Source organism: Lutra lutra, chromosome 12 (assembly GCF_902655055.1).
Source record: "Lutra lutra chromosome 12, mLutLut1.2, whole genome shotgun sequence".
In the NCBI taxonomy this organism is placed as follows: Eukaryota; Metazoa; Chordata; class Mammalia; order Carnivora; family Mustelidae; genus Lutra; species Lutra lutra.
The window spans coordinates 30,651,029-30,672,681 of record NC_062289.1 but is presented as its reverse complement, the minus strand read 5'-3'; the positions used below and the strand labels follow the sequence as shown (position 1 = coordinate 30,672,681).

The following is a 21,653-nucleotide window of genomic DNA, read 5'->3' as shown; positions in this document are numbered from 1 at the left end:
ATATTTACAGGATATGATTATAGAGATTATTTTATTTTTAAATCAGGACTTTTGATGGTTTATTAAATCATATACTATGTTTATCATACCCCTACGTTTGGATAAGGTAGATATATATTAACCATATTTTGTAATTGAAGAGATTTTGGTCCCAAAAGATTAAGTTACCTGCTCAAAACAGATAATTTGGGGAGGAAAAAGGAATCCATCACGGAGAGGTGCTACAAATTTATCAAAACTGATTTTATAAATATTTTAGTTCCTCTATCACATAAATTCCAATGGGACTTGGTAGTAAGCCATATGAAAGAGAAGAGTCATTAGCATACCTTTTGTATATAAAATGCACTTTTCCAAACCAATCACCTAAAGTTTTTCCAGATATCCGATCCCCGTTGAAAATGAACATTTCTATGCACATGTGAGTACACTGTACAATAATCCTGTTTTCCAAGATTACAACATCATTAAAATGGTGGCTATTCTAAGTAAGAAATTTGAAGGAAACATGTGAATCACTGATTCTGGTACTTTTGATTACAAACTATTACTCTGTTATGATCAATCAGTTGTTTTAAGAGCAAATTGAACATGTGATATAGCTCGTGTGCATGTGTGTAATGGATATAAGTATGTGTCATTTTCACTTTTCCTAGTGGGATTTAGTGATATTGTAGTGTCTGGGGACCAGGACTAAGAATTACTGCTCTCACAATTTGATTCCCAGTGGAGAGAATGTTAAACTTTCATTATCTACTGACAAAGTTCATTGCTCCCAGTCCTTGTAGATGAACTCAGGAAAAGAAAATACAACTCCAACAGAAGAACATGCAATCATTTGGGGCCAAGACAGCAATTTTTACTGCTGTACTGCCAATTTTTAAAAAAAATTCCTGTAATATAACTGCTTTGTTCTGCATTATATGGACCCCAAGCATTGGGTTGGTTTTTTTTTTTTTTTTTTTTTTTTTTTTTTGGCTCATTGGGTCTTTCATGTCTAGGACTTTAGTACTACAACAGTGACTATCGGTATGATCTGTTTATTACTCCACTGAAGTTTCTGGTACCTAATGCAATGGTTTAGGAAACTAGGTAAGTGCAGTACAGCTGTGGATGCATAAAGGAAAAGGTACATGGGCTTTGATAAGGGATCCAAGATATCTCTTTTGAATACCTTTCATATATAGGGTTCTTTTTGATTTAAGGTTCATTAGCTCTAGGCTGGATATATGAAATGCTGCCATAATTGAGTCGCTAAGCTTCTCTTGTGGACTAAAGAGATCTAAATGGAGTCCACAAGTACAAAGAGAATTTCTTCAAAGTTCCATTATTGGGCAAGGTTCTGAGATTTCAAAGGCAAAGGTTATCATGAAATTAATGGTTACATTCATGAAAACATGGTATCTCATGGTGAAGGGATGGGGGGCAACTTACCCCTGAAGAGGTGATACTTGCACATGTTAACTAAGAAAACTGACAATTGGGGTAAATGTGGAGGTGGAGCCAGGCATAACATTTTAATCACCTAGATCACTTTGTGAAGGACTATGCATGGAAGAAAGGCACTGGATTTAGTACAAATAGGTAGTAGTATTTAAAGGCAAAGAGAAAGGGGAGAGAGTAAAACCCAAGAAGGCTTAAAAGGTTAACAAAGAGTAGCCCACCTACGGATTATAAGGATTAATTCTCTTATAATATAATATTATATATTATATATTATTATATATATTATATATTATAATATATATTATAATATATATTATATATAATATTACATATATTATAAATATTATATATTATATTATATTATATATAATATTACATATATTATAAATATTATATATTATATTATATATAATATTATAATTCTCTTATAATATTAATTCTCTTATAATATTATAATATAAGGATTAATTGCCAAGAAGAGTCATTAGGATAAACCAAATGTTAGGGTCTCCCCAAATTCATATGTTGAACCCCTAAACCCCAATGTGATGGTATTTAGAAGTATTTAATTGTTTTTTGGAGGTAATAGGTATGAGGGTATATCCCTCATGAAGGGCATCAGTGCCCTTGTTAGAAGGGATCAGGGGGCTAGCTCTCTTTCTACAATGTGAGGACACAGCAAAAAATGGCCACCTATAAACCAGGAAGAAAGCATTTACCAAGAAACTGACTATACTGGCACCTTGATCTCAGATGCCCAGATTCCAGAAATTTGTCTATTATTTAAAGCCACCTAGTTGGTGGTAATTGTTCTAGCAGCCCGAAGTGACTAATACAGTCATTGAAGAATCTTCAGAAGATGGGCATGTATATGTATATAGATGTATGTGTATCTGTATTGTGTGAATGTATATGAAGTTATGATCAGATTTGAAGATTTTATGGTGGAAACCTTTATTCCTGATTTAAACATTTAGAAATCTAGTTTTAAGAATTATAATCCCTAACTTTGCAGAGAAAGAGACACTCAGTGGATTAAAATGAGTAATACTTGAAAAGGCAGGAAAAGTGAGAATGAAAGCAAAGGGAAAAAAAAACAGTGAATAGAAAACAAAATAGGGCAGCAGGAATGTATCTAAATATACCACTAAATTCAGAAAAATGAATGGACCAGACTATTCTATTAAAAAGTGAAAACTAGGGGCGCCTGGGTGGCTCAGGGTTAAAGCCTCTGCCTTCGGCTCAGGTCATGATCCCAGGGTCCTGGGATCGAGCCCCACATCGGGCTCTTTCCTTGGTGGGAAGCCTGCTTCCTCCTCTCTCTCTGCCTGCCTCTCTGCCTACTTGTGATCTCTCTCTGTCCAATAAACAAATAAAATCTTTAAAAAAAAAAAAAAAAAAAGTGAAAACTCTCATATAGACTAGATATGTAAATAGCAATAGAACATTTGGGAATCTATACAGGGCCATACCAAAGAAGCAAAAATTAATTTTTATAGCTATATGCAATAACAAGTATGAATTTCACAGAAAATGTTGTCTGTTAAGAAGCTGGGTGCAAAATAACACAGACTATACAATTCCATTTGTGGAAGGATTACAAAATGGTCAAAATCAAGTCAAGTGTTTGGGGTGTTTGCTTGTATTCAAGACTTGAGAAAACGAAGGACAAATTTTAGGTTCTAGAGAGGGAAGTTATTGGAAGTGGAATGATGGCATTTCCAAAATGCTGACTGTATGCCATCTTAGCTCTGTGGGACATATGAGTGGCTACTGTGTGATAAATGAGTGATTGGGGCTTTGTGTGTACGTTATGTTTTGAATTGGAAAAAAAAAAGTGTCAAGTTACTGAAAATAATGATATATTTTATTCATTTGTCCAAAAGTGAAAAGTGTATTTGAAGTATTGGGCAAGCTATTAAAATTAAGAACTGACATACACCATCATGGGATTTAATATGCCTTCTCCAAGGGTAATTTTGTAATTTTCTTTAAAATGTAAAATTCATATACATTATGACCTAGCAATTTCTATAAATGAGTATGTAGGCTACAGAAACACATGTGTGCCCAAGGAAGGGGTTTATTGCATTATTGTTCATATAGGAGAGAAATTAGAAATAAGTTGTCTATCTTTAGGAAGTGGCTAAAATTTTTCCCTTGATGGGGGGAGGGGGGTTGGGAGAGGGGGGGTGTGGTTATGGACACTGGGAGGGTATGTGCTATGGTGAGTGCTATGAAGTGTGTAAACCTGGTGACTCACAGACCTGTACCCCTGGGGATAAAAATATATGTTTATAAAAAAAAAGAAATAACTATAATTTCATCATCCATAATTGTGTATCAAAAAGACTATGATGGGGGGGCATCTGGGTGACTCAGTGGGTTAAAGTCTTTGCCTTCAGCTCAGGTCATGATCCCAGGGTGCTGGGATCGAGCCCCGCATCGGGCTCTCTGCTCACCAGGGAGCCTGCTTCCTCCTCTCTCTACCTGCCTCTCTGCCTACTTGTGATCTCTGTCTGTCAAATGTATAAATAAAATCTTTAAAAAAAAAAAAAAGACTATGATGGGGCACCTGGGTGGCTGAGTTGGTTAAACACCTGCCTTCACCCAGGGTCCTGGGATTAAGTCCCACATTGGGCTCCTTGCTCAGCAGGGAGCCTGCTTCTCCCTCTACATGCAGCTCCCCCTGCTTGTGCTCTCTGACAAATATAATCTTGAAAAAATATATAAAGATGAAAAGACCTAAAAAGCAATATTATATCTTTTCTCTAAATCTGCAATTAGTGAAGACATAGCAAGTTTCCTAACCAATGCTAATCATTATCTCTGGAGTCAAGGAGATATTCCAAGTGGATGGTTAAAATTTTATGTATTATATAATTATGTGTATATATATATATATATATAATATACATAAATAATTGAGAAAGAATATATAGATAATGTAAAATAAGCTAATACAGATATATGCTATTATACAATTACAAATTTTCCCCCTTTTATTTTAGCTACAGGGTGGGGATAAAGAAAAGCTGGAGCATGGCCTGAATGGATACAATGCCTGCACGGAGAAAGCAGTTACAGTAATTTGAGAGAGGAGCTGTAGACTTAATGATAGTGAAAATACATTAGCTCACTGATAATACGGCTATGAGGAGTAAGAAGAGGCAAGGAGGACTACTCCTAGTTTTGGAGTTTGAATTACTAGATGGATAGCAGTGTCATTCACGGACATAAAACACTGCAAGAACAATTTTGATAGAGGACAGATCATGAATTTAACCTGAAAAAAGTCAAAACTAAGATACATCAGGACATCCCAATAGAAAGGTCAAGCTAGCAGTTTTATGTGTAGGTCTAGAGGTCAGGAAATAAGTTGGATATAGTTATATATATATACATACCTATATATATGTATGTATATATACACATATATACATATATATATGTATGTATGTTGAGTATCCAAATTTGGACATCAGAGACATATTAATACTAATAAATACCATGATAATGGGTGAGATGGTCTAGGAAGGAGCTTTCAAAAGCAGCAGAGCATTGCCTGAAAATAAGAACCAGAAGATTAGGACGTTGAAGAAAACTGAAGTTTCCCAAGGTCATCATCAACAGCATTGGTTACTCCTTAGAAGATGAGTAAACAGATGACCAAATGTTTTTTTGGATTTAGAGCATGATTAGGACTTGGTGTTTCCCCCACCCTGGGCAAATATTAGTTGTCGAAGCCAGGTTCAAGTAGCTGGAAGAGCTAATAGGAATTTACAAAGTGGAAAACAGCTAGCATAGACAGCTCTCAAAAGGGTGATAGCAAAGAGGACAAAGGAGAAGCTCACTGGAAATATACAATTAAAAAATTAACATAGATGGGAGAATATGTGGAAGTGTCAGGTAACTGTGCCACTGACCACATGCTGGTCATTGGAGCCCTTGCCTTTCTTAGTCTATTGTGCTCCCACATACCCATTGCTGAGCAGTTTTCTTTAGTTAACTTAATTCTGATAAAAGTTTCACTATTCCTAGATGCAGGACATATAGGACTTTAGAAAAAGGAACATGGATTTTATTTTTTTTTTTAAGTGCTACTATCTAGCTTCTAAATAAAAACAATGAGCATCTTTTTTTAAATACATGGAATATTCAGATAGCCAAGAAAGCATACAAGGAGTCACTTTCCCTTATGGCAGGCTGGATTCTAACTCTTAACAACTTGGCAAATACGTGGGAGCTTCATAGAATATATGTCTGGAAAACTGATTCCTGTCATTTCACATGACCAGTAACACAAAGAAGTTAAAATGGTCCATTATAAAAACAGTTGCTTCCATTGGTGTGGTACCCTACAGTTTTCAAACTGATTTTCCACATAGCTAATTTTTGCTTCAAAACAGGTGTTTCTTTTTTAAAGAAAAGTCTGTAAAATAATGTCTGCCACTAAGAAAACAAAGACTCACTTTGAAATAGAACTAATCTGGTCTCTTTGCTTCTGACATCTTGTCTAGTCCCTTCCCAGCAGACAGTTTCTATCTGTGCAGGACATACTGTGACATGAAGTTATCAAAGAAGGTTGTGTGTGTGTGTGTGTGTGTCTCACTCTCACACACACACACACACACACACACACACACCGCAGCTTAAATTGCTGAGTCAGGGAAACATTCCATGTTAAAAGAGTTAGTATCTTTGTCCTAGTGAGGATGCACACTATGAGGCAGCCTTTAATCAGAGAAAATTGTAGAATATGAACAGATGTAGAACATGTTCAACCTGATATTCTACATGAATCCAAAAAACCAAGTATTTCTAAAGGTCTCTTGCCAAGTCCTCATTTCATGCTGAGTAAATACATGCTAATATGGACACCTCCAATGTGAAATGTCAAAGTGTTGACCTCTTTATTCTCCAGGAATCAGCTTAACATAGTAGTTAAAATTACACTAGTTAAATTAAAAGCCTCAAGTAGAATCAGCCGTGGCTATAATAAAGATTCTCTTTGAAGAGAGCATAAATTGGGAGACAACAGTTTAAACGTTCTGACTTTGGGGTCAAATGTAAATTTGACTTCTAGTTCTACAAATCTCTAAACACAACACTAAAAAGTTGGAAAAACCTACCAAGAGGTAGACTACACTTCTGAAAGTTTTTCTGAGAATATTTTATACTTGCCATCTTTTTGTTTTTTAATTGCATGAATTGGGAGAGATAAGATTGAGTTGTGTTAGTTCTTCTAAGATGCTTAAAATAATTTTTTCAATCACAAGTTGCTACCAAGAGCCATCAGCAATTTTCAGGTCATACCAATAGGAGTATTTTTTTCTTTTTTTGAAGATTCCATTTATTTACTTGAAAGAGAGCCAAAGAGCAGGGGGGAGGGGCAGAAGGAAAGAGAGGGAGAAAAAAACTTCCTGATGAACAGGGAGACAAGGGACCAGCCAAGGGCATAAGCCAAGGGCAGATGCTTAGCTGACTTAGCCAACCAGGTTCCCCTTTTATATTATAATTGTTTATGGAAGTGTGCTTATTAGGAGCTAACAATACTAACGAGATCTTTAAAAATAAACTTCTGGGGGCATCTGGGTGGCTCAGGGGGTTAAGCCTCTGCCTTCGGCCCAGGTCATGATCTCAGGGTCCTGGGATCGAGCCCGGCATTGGGCTCTCTGCTTAGCAGGTAGTCTGCTTCCCCCTTCTCTCTCTGCCTACTTGTGATCTCTCTCTCTCTCTCTCTAATAAATAAATAAAATCTTTAAAGAAAATTAAAAAAAAAAACTTCTGGAAAAAAGAAGAATATCAGGTTGAACATGTTCTACATCTGTTCATATTCTACAATTTTCTCTGATTAAAGGCTGCCTCATAGTGTGCATCCTCACTAGTATTAATACAGGTCACTTGATTTCATACTAAGTTTCCACTTCTTATAACCATGGAGTAAGCAAAAGAAATATTGAGAGGTGTTTCTGTTATAGGCACATGATTTTCCTCAAGAGCATCTGGATGTACACGAATGAAAGAATTGGTGCAGGTCTCATTGCTTAGGTAGACCACAGATCATTTTAATCAGCTGAATATAGTCATCACAGATGGTTAACTAGAAGTTTCCATGGTTATAGTACTATCTCACAACTGTATCGATAGCAATAAGAACACTGTTGTTATATAACATAGTTATGGACTAGATTTGGGGCCAACGAGTTCTGTATTCGTTTATTTTAAAAGCCTCTGCCTCCCCTTTTCCTCCCCATCTCTTCCCCTTTAGTCTCAAGCAATTTGGGGCAGTTTTAGTTATCTCCTGGGGTGTCTGTATTTCAACCAGGAGGATTTTTACTTCTTAAATGAACAGATAAAAGAACTCAAGTTTTGTGCTTTTTTTTTTTTTTTCCCTCCTAGAAGAGCATGGGTATATTTCTCTATTATCTGAAGTTTAAGATAATTATTAAAGTTTTTCTTTGTATGAGTGGGTCAGACTGCATGGAACTCTTCATCTGTTTTTGTTAATCACAAGAATGTTCTCTCCTTTGTGTTCCTCATTTCCCCAGGGAGTCAACCTCTTAGATTCAATCAGTCTTTGTCACACGCTCTAAAACCTTAATCTGCCATAGTTTGTGCCTCCTAGCTTTGCAAAATGGCACTCTAAGGTCTCCACATTATTCTCCTGCTTTCCCATCTTACCCGCCAGCTTGAGGCTAGCAGAGTAGTAACAAACCCACATCCTCCTCTGATCTTAGCTCTCCTTCCAAACTTTGAGCTATAGCTTCGTCCTCTAGCCAGGCATCAGTAGCTAACAAAAGTGCCCACGAAACAGGCCATCCCACTGCACAGCCATGCATTTCCCTTCTTTGCCACAGTGCACTATGCACCGTTCTTCAAACAGGAGCATTAAAGCAGCTGGTGTTTGGGAGGCATCCCTATATACATCTATCCACATAATGCTTATGGACAGCCATTCTCATCCCCCCGCCCCGGCCCACACACACACATAGCCATCAATAGCCAATTTGGATTTCCCCCAGGTCTTCCTTTTTCCTAAAACCCATTCCTTTGATCTCCTGGCTGGAGATCAAATTGTTAGTTCTAAAAATGATCCCTGTCAGTGAAGGACATGGAGAAACCAACGAAAGAGTCAGAGTATTCCAGATTTGTAGGTGGCAATTTTAACAGGCAAAGGAACTTACCAAGACCAAAGTTGGGCCGCTGCAAGATGAGTGGCTCTGCACCTCCCCGTCAACGTCTTGAGAGTTTATATAGTAGCCTTAACTGGGCTCATTCACATGTACCAACCAGATGGGGTCAATAATACATTTCTCTCTCAAGGCTGAATGCTTGAAATGTCTCCAGCTGTAGGAATGGTGGATGAAACATTCTAAGAAGAGGGGTGAGGAGCCCCCTCTTGCCCCAGGTGAGTTTTCAGGTTAACCAGAGGTCGTGTCCTCTCGATGACCTCCTCCAACAGCAGTACTTAATACTAAGATTTACTTATTTAAGTGCTAGCAGTACTTAGATTTATGGGATGATTACAATATGCTACATTCTATGCTAGACAGTTCACATCTCTTATCTCAACTAATCCTCATAGCAACTTTATGTAGGGATGATTATTATTTTCATTCTTCAGGTGAAGAAACAGAGTCCAACGTAGGAATGTAAGGATCTCCCCTGGGTCAAACACCTGGGAATCACATGGTATTTAAAGCCAGATCCATTAGCGCTTCATATATGAGGTGGTATGACTGGCCTTTAGGTGTAGAAGGTTCACCTTATTTACAATGAATCAATAATATTATTAATTTGGGTAACTAAAGGAAGATCATTCTCTTTGCAAACACACACACACACACACACACACACACAGTCCAGAGGTGTAGTTGCTACACTGTTTCTCAGTTTGTGCCAGAGTGAACATTCTCCTCACCCACTTTCTGTTCTTTCAACCTCTTTAAGCTTTGGTAGGAACATGGCCCAGCAATGTGAGCACAACGTCAAGTAGTTTTGTAAAATTTGTCAAAGTGATAACACTTGGTTCAGGCCAAGAGACTGTGACATAAATAAAGAAAACTGAAGCTTCAGGGCTACTCACTTGCAGAGGTCCCTTCCAAAGGCCTATTCCTAATTTCATACTCAAAATTTGATCAGTGTTTTTCTTAAAGAGGAAAGAGTATTTCTGGATGCCATACCAAGTGAGCTCGCAAGAACTTGACTATACCTGGAAGTGACTGCCAATCAATAAACATGTGTGATTACACTCAAATAAAATACACTCCCAAATTATCTTCCTGACATTATGTATTCCTTTGTAAGTTTGTGTGATCTGTCTGCTCTACTGAACTGTAGTCTCCATGAGCATAGAAACTTGGTTTTGCCCATGGCTATGGCTCAGGTCCTAAAAGAGTGCCCAGTACACAATATAAGTGCTTATTATTTGTTAAAGAATGAATGGACAGAAGTGAGAATATTAGTAGGCAACACAACCTAAAATAGTTAGAAATACTACTAACCCACAGACCTCAACAGAAAAAAAAAATGTTAACTTATATAAACAATAACTGTCTCATTCAGAAGGGGATTTCAATTATTTCCAGGAATGATCCAAGTTTAGTCTACTCTGGAGCCAAGAAGGAGGTACCATAGGCTACAGCTCAAACCAATACGGTTCTGGTGGATGTGTTCCCTTGTTCTTAGCCTGACATCATTAAACTTCCAGTTCTATTAACTCCCTTTGGACAGATTCAATGCCCAACAGGCAACTTTTATATTTCCTTGTAGGTAAGATAGCCATCATGGAGATGATATGCTGCTCATATCTAGTTTTTTTGATTGAGATTTTCCATGGCAAATTGAATCAGGAATTTGTAATTATGATTTGTTCTCCTTTATGTAGTTTGGCCACAGGAAAAATGTCCATAATCATACATGCTTTGAGTAATTCCAGTCACAGTGACAGTAACATCACTGTAAGTTAATAAATTGTCATTCTGGTTACTTTGCCATCTTTCCGGAATGGATTCTCTGGGCCTTCAAAAAAGAGCACAAAATCTAGGTGGTCTTTTCCTGACAGCTTTCCTTATTACCATTTTTATCTTACAGTTCAATTGACTCCTGCCAAGGAAATTATAATATTCATTTTGTCTTGAACAGAGTGTGAAGCAGTCATATCTATATTATCTTACAGAACAGTTATGAGAAATAGTGTCATCACCTCATTTTTAGAGATGAGGAAAGGTCAGCAACATATGCTAATTTATTCAAGGTTGAAAGGTCAGTAAGTCCTTTAAGCATTCATTCATTCAATTTATTGATCAGCTGCTATGAACCAGGCACTGATCTAGATTCTCAGGAGACTTTTGTGAGCAAATCAGTTTATGTTCTAGCTAAGGAATACAAATGTAACTATATAGTGAATTAAAAGATAATATATGCTGTGAGAAAAACAGAGAAGAGTGAGTATAATCAGGAGTTCTGACAGTGGTTAGTACAAGCCTGACTGAGAAGAGGCATCTGAACCCAAAGGAAAGACCTGAAGTAGGTAATGAGGTTAGCTCTGTGAATATCCAGGGAAGGAACGTTCCCAGAAAGGGAAAATCAAGGGCAAAGAGGCCAAGAGGAGAAATTATCTGGCATGTTCCAGAAACAACAAAGGGATCCATGTGGCCAAAATCAAATGAATGAGGAGGAATAGTAAGAAATAAAGTCAGAGGGACAAGGTATGTTGTTTCTTGGGACTTTTTAGGCCTTTGTCAATATGTTAGATTTTCCTCTGAGTGAAATAGGGAACTACTGAAGGGTTTTGAACAGAGTGACATAATAATGTAGACCATATATTTTTTTTTAAAGATCATCCTGTCTGCTGTGGTGAAAATAGACTGGAGAGCAGGAAAAGTAAAAGCAGAGAGACCTCTTAGACGCTAGAATAATAATCCAGCCTGGAGACTGTTGGTGCATATCATGATAGTTGCAGTACAGTAGTGAGAAGCAGGTTTGGGATGCATTTTGAGAGTAAATCCCACAGTATTTCCTGAGGGTGTGTTGTACAGACAAAGAAAGGGTTCAAGGAAGATTGAAAAGTTTTAGGCATGATCACCTTGAAGGATGGGGATTGCCATAGAGATGAGAAAGGCTTTATATAGGCAAGTTCTTTTTTGTGGAAAAAAAAAAAGAAATTAGTTTTGGACAGGGTACTTTGGGATATCTCTTAGGCATCCAAATGGCAGAGTTGAGAAGGGAGCTAGATATTCAAGTATGGAATTCAGGGAAGAAATAGGAGGTGGAGATACACATTTTTGAGTTGTGGCATATAAATAACATTCAAGGCCATGACATTAAAGGGAATTAAGGAAGAATACATGGATAGAGACAGTAACAAGAAAAGCACTGAGTCTTAGGGTCACTCCACTATCCAGGAGAAGAAGATGAGCCAGAGCCAGGCCAAGATTCAGAGAAGCTGACATAGTAGTTAGAGGAAAACCAAAAGTGTATGTCAGGTGGAAAAAAAAAAAAAAGTAGATGAAATCTGAGAGTGGTCGAGCATATCAAATGCTGCTGGTAGATCAAAATGGATAGAATGAAAATCAACCATGGGATTAGCCCCTATAGAGTCAAAGTGACCTTGATAAAAGCAATTTCAGTGGAGTGATAGGATTGAGAATCTGGCAAGAGTTGATTGAAGAAAATAAAGAGAAGGGGAATTAAAACTGGTGGTACAAACAACTCTTTGAGGGGCTTTCTAGCCAAGGCAGTGGGAAAATGAGGCAGAAAGTAGTAGAGAAAAGATCAGTCAAGAATTTAATTATTTTTTATAGTTAGGATGCATGAAATAGCAGCATGTTTTTAGGATGATCAGAAATGTTTCATAAAAGAGAAAAAAAATTGTTTGGGCAGGATTCTTCAGCAGAAAGGGAGAATGGGATCTACTGACTGGAAAGTGTGGTACTAGGAGTATGGATAGTTCATCTACGTAATAGTTAAGCAACAAAATTAGTAGGAGGACCAAGTATGGGTGTGGAAAGCTGGGTAGCTTTGGAAGATTCTTCAGGATGAGATTCTTTGGAAATTTATCTTCTGATTGCTTTAATTTTTCTCAGTAAAGAAACAAGCAAGATCATTGGGAGAGTGCGAAGAGGGGAGAAGTTACTGGTCTACCACCAGGAGTGAGAGAATGAATAGACAATGACCTGAATGAATTTGCTGGGCTTAAGTCAAAGCCCATTTGAGATAATACACTTAAAGTGAGAGGAGGGACCACGGTCATGCTCAGTTGACCCAATGCAGTCTCAGAACAAGCAAATATTTGGGTTTAGCTTGGGTAGTGCTTAGCTTACTACATCAAACATGAGAGAAGGAAGAGATCTGAAAATCTGTGATTATGGAATATAATTTAGGCAAGAGGGAAAAAACGGACACCAAGGGCACTCACACATTCTCTAATTCAACAATTATTATGAGCACTCCCTGTAAACCATGTGCTGTGTTAGGTCCTGTATGAAATACAGTGAACAAGGCAGACATGGTCCCTACCATCATTCAGCCTACATCCCACATGGAGAGACAGACAAAAAATAGCACCTTTTTAAATGCAGAATTTGATAAATATTATTAAGGAGAAAATCCATGTGTTGATGTTGAGAATAAATCTGTATGTTACACATGCAGTTGACTGTGTGTGGGTTTACATGTTGAGCAGTTAATTCAGGTAAGGTGGGCCAAGAAGACCTCTCTGGGGAAGTGCTAGTCAAGCAGAGACCTAAAGGATGAAAAGGAACTTTCTAGGTGAAAAGCAGAGGAAAGATGTTCAAGGTAGACAACGGCATATTGGCAAAAGCTGAAAAGCCAGGAAGAACTTGCTCGAAATATTTCAGGAACTGAAGGAAGACTATTGTGGCTGGAACAGTGAAGAAGAGGGTGTCACAGGATGAACGGAAAGAAAATCAGGGGCCAGTGTGAAGGCAGAAGTCAATTTCTAATCTATCTGAGTCCATAGTAATTTCCTTACTATTCTAACATGTTTGGCACTCCAGGATTACTAATAAATGTAATTCTTCAATTTCAGTTTTTTTAAGTCTTAATGTCCTTCAAGAATTATACTTGGGCACTTTTGCTACCTAGTAATATTACTCCCATTCCCTTTTCCAAATTCCATGCTATCCCTTCAGTGCTGCTCTATAGACCATAGCCTTGTGGTTTGCTCACTAGAATAACTGGACACATTAATCTATGCTAATGTAAAAATGACTCCTAATGGTTCTGGGCTTTACAACTCCCCTGAGCATTTACATTTTAACAGGGATTTTCTAGTGACACAGAGAAGTGACTCTGTTAGTGCACATTTTAGACAATGAGCTGGCCATTTCAGTGTGATCTGAACACACTCTTTCTTTGAAATCCTTAGCTTAGGAATTTTTATTTCAGCAGAGATACTGAGAAATACATACTTAATGTGGTACCTTTCTCCTACACTGGTCCGATCACATCGATATTTTTCATGTTCATACATTGTGGTGTGAGCATAATCATTAGACATGGTGCTGCCCACAAATGACCTGTCCATATTGTTGATGTACTTGACCACCTAGGTGAAACTCTTGTTTTTTTGTTGTTGTTGTTTGTTTGTTTGTTTTGTTTTTTTTTAACTTCCTAAATCATTCAGGAAGACTTACATCTTGGTATGACATTTTATTCTTTTCTTGTAGAGCTTGTTACAGTCCTTACCAATTGTTCAGAAAGAATATAAATCTTTCAGAGGAGTGTATTATGCAGTATTCACGGCCTGTAAGTGAAATTGGAGGTCTAAAACACCAAGAGAGGAAAAGCATTCACAGCTGAGTCAATTACAAAAGGATGTGTTCCTTGTAGATAGGATAAATGAGTATACCTGGAAATTTGTTGGTCATACAAATTTCTGCACACTATGAGAACTAAATAAATGTATGGATAGGTAGATTAATAAAGTGATAACTGATTCCTGTGTTGTTGTTTTCCTTCTGCAGGAAAAGCAATCCAATGAAACAATTGGGTAGGTACTTAAGGTCAGTTGCCTCTAATCAAATTGTGTGCTGTACTTACACAATGACCTTAAGTCATCTTAATGCAAGGAGGGAAAAAAAAGGATAATTTGACTCTGGATAAAGAGATCTGATCAACTCTTATAGATAATGAAATAAAATTAGGCAGGGAAGCTCAATGAAGAATGCATTTCTGCTTATTTTTGTGCACCATTCACCCCCATGCCTTGTACAATGCCTAAATCATGGTAGCTACCCAAAAAATATTTGTTAATAAATTAACATTGAATGGAGAGGACAAAGAGGAGAAAGAGTAAAGAGAGAAAGCAGAAGAAATGATAATTAACATTAGCATAGTGCTTTTAATTTTTCAAAGACATTTTCTTCTGGCAACCATTTTATATCAAGAAATAACCATTAACATACATATGAATTTCTAATAAAGACACTAATGCATTTTCGATTAACTATTAGTCTAATTGCTCCCTAGGACTCTAAAGTTAACTGTAGCAAAATAAAAAATGATTAATCCTTTTCTAGAAGTGTATTCATTCATCCATTTTTTATTCAATAAATATTTATTGAGCATCTACTACATGTCTGGCATTCTACTAACATCTGAGGAAACATTAGTGAATAATGTATTGAAGTTCCCATCTTTTCACACCTTAACTAAACAAATAATTATAAAAAGTTATTTAATTATTTATCAATAAATGATATTAAGGTGATAGTCAAGGTATCTGAATAGAAGATATTGTATTTTGGGTAATCAAAGGGGTTCTCTTGAGGAAGCAATATTTAAGCTAAAACTTGATCAGTGTATGACTTACCCAGGCAGAGATGGAGAGTGGTGAGGTAAACAGAATTCATGGTTAAAATATATGCATAAGTGTTCCAAGGTAGAAAGGGGCTTGGGAAGTTTGTTAATTTAAAATAAGGTAGGTGTGGTTGAAACCCAAAAGGGGGTGGAGTGTGACAAGTCTGTAAGCAACAAAAGCAAGATCATGAGACTCTTTATGCTTAGAATTTTATTCTTCATCCTATCATAATTGACAATACTGGGAACTATTAAGAAGAGCAAATTTGTGTTTTTGAAGATGTTTTTGGATTCTGTGTAAAAAAACAATGGAAGAGCAAGTCTAAGTCGGAAATGGAGTGTAGCTTAGAATAAGAAGCAACAGAAGTTATGGAGAGATGGCAACAGGTTCAAGATATTTTTAGGAGGCAGCAACATCAGAGTTCAGTGAATGATTAATATAGACAAGTTGAGATAGGTATGAAGAATTCCTGTTGGGTTTTTGGCATGAGATCCTCGTGGATAAAGGGGCTTACCATTATAAATAATCCTGAAGGAAGTAAAAGTCTACTAAGTATAATCAGTTATTAGCTACAGTTGGGGCATGTTTACTTTTATCTTCCTTACAGCTATCTAAATGTAAAATTTCAGCGGCCTGTCAATAGTATTTATTTTTATCTCAGGCAAGAGCATAAGACTGTAGGTATTTAAAGCTTTGATCAGTTGTACAAGATCTTTAAAGACCTGATCCCTGAAAATCTACATCCCTCTTGCTGCTCTGCACATTATATCATTTATTTCATCTTTAGGACTTCTGGTTCCAGACATCCCCCATCTCAGTCATATGCTGTACTGTCTTTCTTGGGTATTTTTTGCTCTTCTGGGAATGTCTATTCTTCCTTCCTCTTCAATTGCCTAACTCCTATGTACTCTTCAAAACTCAGTATGGAGAAGAGTTGCTCTATATGTATTCAGGTCAGGTGAGATATGCCCACATTGTTCTTCTTCTGCACCTTGTGATTTTCTATTTCATGAACTCAGTGCATGATCTTGTTTGCTGATTTATCTTCTCCACCTAACTGGGAGTGCTTTGGAAGCACAGCTTCTGTTTTTATCTCTATTTATCCATGTAGAGCATGCAGAGCATGGTACCTGGCACAGAACAGGTGCTAAATATATATATATATATATATATATATATATATATATATATGATAAATATATATATATATGATAAAATTTTAGAGGCTTGCAGAGAAGGAGGCCAAAACAATAGTCTTTGAAGACAGTGACAGATAATTTCTAATTATGTAAATGACCTGATCAAAGTTATGATACTCTGTAACTGACAGAACACAAATCCTTCATGGTTTAGAATTTTCCAACCAGTATCAAATGTCTTATTCAGAGCAATAAGCAATATCTGGCAACTATTTGATACTATATCTTGTTTCCATCTTCCATAATTTGCCAAGTGAAGTTACCTGGTTTTCTCTGCTCATATGTTTGCCTTCATTTGATTATCAATAAAAGCATGAACAGAAACAATTCTCAACATAGAAATATATCAATAAATAATTTGCACTAAATACACAGTCCACAAATGAGAACCTGGTATTTACATTGTTGGTTTTGAGGAAAGGAACACCATAGTCTATTTCAGAGGGAAAAAAAATCAACAACTTGATACCTAATTGATACAAAATTAAAATTATATATAATAAGATTTTTAATTTTGAGCAAGTGACAATAAAATTTATTTATTTATTTATTTTAAGAGGTTTTATTTGTTTATTTGACAGAGAAGGAGACAGTGAGAGAGGGAACATAAGTAGGGGAAATGGGAACACAAGAAACAGGTCTCCAGCTGAGCAGGGGCCAGTGTCAGACTCAGTCCCAGGACCCTGGGATCATGACCTGAGCCTAAGGTAGACACGTAATTACTGAGCCATCCAGGCACCCCAAATTACAATAAAATTTAAATGAAATGGCAAAACAAACCATCCTGGGTCCCTTTCTCAGATATCTCAAGTCTTTGAGAAATCCAGACTTCTCTGAAAACTTTCTTCAAAGAATCCTGAATTGTAGAATGGACAGCAGGAAACCCAAGCAGGCTTTTAAAACACATAGGAAACTGTGATCCAAATCACAGTGACTATAACTTTAAGAGAGTATCACTGAACTTCCTCTCCATCCTTTGAAAACTCCTCAGTGCTTTGTTTCTTTTTAATAGTAATAACTGGCTTCATAGATAGCATGAATATCTGTGTATTTGTCTGAACTCTTTTCAAGTTGAAAATTCCATAAGGGCTTGAACTGTGCTATATTAATCTTTTCTTTCTAGAGGAGAAGCAGATTGCTTGGCAAAAAAATAGGCATTTACATTTTTTTGCTATTGAATTACATGCAATGGTTATCTCTAATGATTTACTGCTAATTAAAAAATAGCATGTGTGTTTATTACAAAGGGTTGAACATCAGGACTTTGGTCAAAATGTTTCTTCTTATTATTCCATAATTACTTTACTATGGAAAAATCAAACCATACTTAATGTCTAATGCTTAGAGATACTCATTTTAAAGATTAAATTAAAGCTTCAATTTATCCATATTTGGCACCTAATTAAATTAAATTAAGGAACTTAATTTAATTTTTGAGTGAGGGCTTCTCATGAAAGAATAGAATCAATACCTTTCCATATCCTGTTCATAGGTATCTTCTGTGAATTTGCAGATGCTAGACCCATTGGTTACTGACATTGAAAATTTTGTCAGTTAGTAAGGAAAGCAATTACTCCTTTGGGTAGAACATTCATTGGTACCAGATACTATCCCTAATTTTTGTCAGTAAAAAAGGGAATCTAAACTTTCAGAATTGATGTTGATTTCAAAGAAAAATAATTTTAAGATGAACATCAGGAAGAAAAATAAAACTATGCAAATTCTTCAAACATTTCAGAGAAAAACTCTTCAAAAACCCCAGTCAGTAGAATGACAAACAAATCAACACAGAATTGAAAAAATATTCATTTCCTATATAAATTGTGAAATAAGTATCCTTGATAGGCATATTCCTCCCTAATTTATATGATTTTCAAAATGTAGTAATATAGGGTGTCTGGGTGGCTCGGTTGTTAAGTGTCTGCCTTAGGCTCAGGTTATGATCCCGGAGTCCTGGGATCCAGCCCTGCACTGGGCTCTGTGCTGGGCTGGAAGCCTGCTTCTCCCTCTTCCACTCCCCCAGCTTATGTTCCCTCTCTCACTGTCTCTCACTCTGTCAAATAAATAAACAAATCTTTAAAAAAAAAGTAGTACTACGAGTTTCCTCTTGAGGGGTCATTAAATCAGCTAGACTGAGTTATAGTTACATAGCTTGAGCAGATGAAAAGTAAATTATTGAGACTTTTAACTTCCTCAAACAGGATACCAATGGAAAATTACTAACCAATATTTTCATTAAAGAAGACAAGAAATGAAATGATGGGAAAATCGAATTGATAGTAATAAAGTGCTCTGTGTCTCCACTTTCAAACTTCTTCCTCTAAACCGTTTTTATTTATAACCAGATAAAGGTATGATTTTAGCTGTCTGTTAGTACAGAATGTCCAGTTAGCTTAATTTCAAATGATGGATGTACTTCATTGAAATCTAAAGAAATCATCATCATATTCTTCTCATTTTTTCCTCTTGAAAGAGTCATTTATAATTTATTCACATATATTGCCCTATTCAAGCCATTAGATGGGAGAGGTTGGTGAGCAAGGTAGCTTTTTCAAACATGAACCCATATAAAGCTTAAACGATGATGAAAAATAATGAACAAGAGTGAATTTGTGATAGCATAAATGATATATCGTACTGTTGAATTTTCCAACAAGATAAAAGAGTCGGAGCTTTTCCCTAGAGATTTCTCCTCTTCTGTAATTCAGAGTGGGTTATGCAAAGTCATCAGCATTCCAGGAGCAAGATATTTGGCAAATGGATTTAGATAATTGCTTCTAAAACTTTACAAAGTGATTTTCTCTGCAGAAACAAAACTCAACTTCTTGAGGAAGTGCTTTCTGATTAACAATGCATAAATTTCCTGCATTGAAATCTTACTAATTTGTTCAACTCTTAAAGAAGTCTGTCTGAATCGTGGGACATTTCAAATGGGTACATTTTACTCATTTCAGCATAGGTTTTCAGGCAAATATCCTATACCATATAAGATAACATTTTATATACATAGTAGGACCTTGAATTAAAATCACCTGATGAGCAAAATAAGAATTAGAGAATCATACCTGTTGGAAGTGATGGTAGGAGATTCTCAGACAAAGGGAATAGAGTGTAAGGAATGAGGTGTGTAGTCAAAATTGTTCACAGTCCAGGCAATGAGGCAACCAGGAGAGGTTCAGAACTATGTGTTTCCCTCAATGATAATTTGGTTCTAGGAAAGGGGTGCTATAGCAGACTCTGAGAATTTCCAACTGATCCTTCAGAGTAGCTCTTTGCAGGAGTAAAGCAATGTTAAAGACATCTTTTCTGCTTTGATAGAGGAAGAAAACTTGTTCCCAATTGCAGTGGTTTTGCATTTAGTACAATAAAAAGAAAATCATATAGGAAGAATAAAGCATGGCTGGATTTTTGGCTCTAACAATACTTCGACTCTTTGAATCTCAGTTTCCTCATCTACCAGATGAGAATAGTGAACAAAATTTTATCTATATCTGAAGTCTTTCCCAAATGCACCATTAACAAGGTTAACTAATTCTGCCACAGAAGATCCAGACACTGGATCCAGACACTGAATGAGCATACAATCACATCATTTATATTATCCAGAGCAGAGCTTTTCAAAAACAGGTAGATATCCATTAGTGGATCCTGAAATCAACTTAAAGTATTCCAAACATCATTTATCAGGAAGAAATAGAGTAGAATGGAAAATACGAGAGTGCACAACAAGAAGTAAGGACAAATATTATTTCTTGAAGCTTGTGTTGTAGTGACTTATATATTCTATATTTATGTGTATGTGTACTGCATCATAGTAAAATATATTTCTTATTCTCCATAGACATCAACAGTATTTGTCAGCCACGTATTTAGAGTGCCTTTTTATGGGCTAAAGGAGAAAAGAGGCTTATACTCACCAATAGTGGGGTCATGATAATCAGGAAACTGGTGACTAATAAACTGCATTGTCATTGCTGAAAAAAAATAAATTCAATTTAATAAAAATTCATTGATTCTCCAATAAGTTATTCTCCAATGTAGTCCATTGGTCTTTTAATAAGATTTAGTGACTTATTTCTCAGAGTGACTAGCTTAATTATGCAACATGAACCACCAAATGTTGGAGAAAGTTCTAGGGGAGAAAAAGTGTTATAAAGAAGGAAAATAATGTCAGATATTTCTCTGGAATAAATATGTCAAAAATTTTGGTGTATTTTAATAAAAATTGCATTGTAGTGAAAATAAGAAGTCTTAACATAATGAGAATATAAAATAGCTATAGGATCCTTCTTGGTTTGCTTTTGTGTAACAGTTGGTATTGGTTGAGAAGAACTTTTCGCTAAAGGTCCTATACATATTCTGGGAATTACTTACCTCCTTCATCTTGAAAATAAGGAGATAATCTCTGAGGTCTCTATTATTTATTAAGGTACGTGATTATATGAGTTTTTATACTTAGCTTTTTAGTTAAAATTATTTGTTACTTTTATTTTGCCTGATCCATGTTATTTAGGTACCTTTATTAATTTTCATTACTTTTGGGGGGTATTTCCTCCAAATTCTCCATATTCTTTTCAAATCAATAATTTTATGAGATATTTATAATGTTTCTATTATAGTTTCTTCATATAAATAACCATTATTAGGAGACAAATGGAATGCTGAAGTAAGGCAACAAAACTTGTAAAAGGAATTCATGCATAGTAGATCTCTTCCTTTTCTCCCTCCCTCTGTGTGTGTGCGTGTGTGTGTGTGTGTTTGGGTGGGTTGGTGGGTGTGTGTGTGAGACTAAGACTCCCTGATCAGACTTTAGTTAGCCTCTCCTGAGTCTTCCTCTCAACTAAAATCTGACCTAGGTCCCTGCCCTTGCTAGACCTGCGTAGTCCAGCAGTAGCAAGAATCCTGCTAAGTCATGTTGGTGGGAATCTCTCATCCTTGTTATCTCATCTCCTGGCCTGCATTCAGCAAGAATCCCTTGAAGTCTGTTTGGCAAGAATTCCCTTACTCCTGATGGCTCCTGTTAGTAATTTTCCATCTCCCAATGCCCGTCGCACTCCTTGCCTATAAATACCCACTTTTCCTTGTTGTATTTCCTCTTGAGCCCAGTTCTATAATGAATTCTTTTTTACCTTACTGCAAATAAAATCTATTTTAACATTTTCACTGTCCAGCTCTGGTTT

General features: G+C 36.3%; 1 protein-coding gene across 2 annotated transcripts in view; it reads right to left on the bottom strand.

The window, feature by feature from the left end:
- Nucleotides 1-21,653, bottom strand: part of RIT2 (Ras like without CAAX 2) — a 382,038-nt gene that overhangs the window by 286,024 nt on the left and 74,361 nt on the right. The window contains exons 1-2 of one of the 2 annotated variants that reach the window (XM_047698585.1): nucleotides 20,391-20,448; nucleotides 15,287-15,437 (exon numbers count right to left, since the gene is read on the bottom strand). In XM_047698585.1, the coding sequence (XP_047554541.1) occupies nucleotides 15,287-15,437; nucleotides 20,391-20,405 (166 nt within the window). In that variant the 5' untranslated portion in view covers nucleotides 20,406-20,448. Of the gene's footprint in view, nucleotides 1-15,286; nucleotides 15,438-20,390; nucleotides 20,449-21,653 lie in introns of those variants that run through there. The other variant, XM_047698584.1, reaches the window with a different exon arrangement.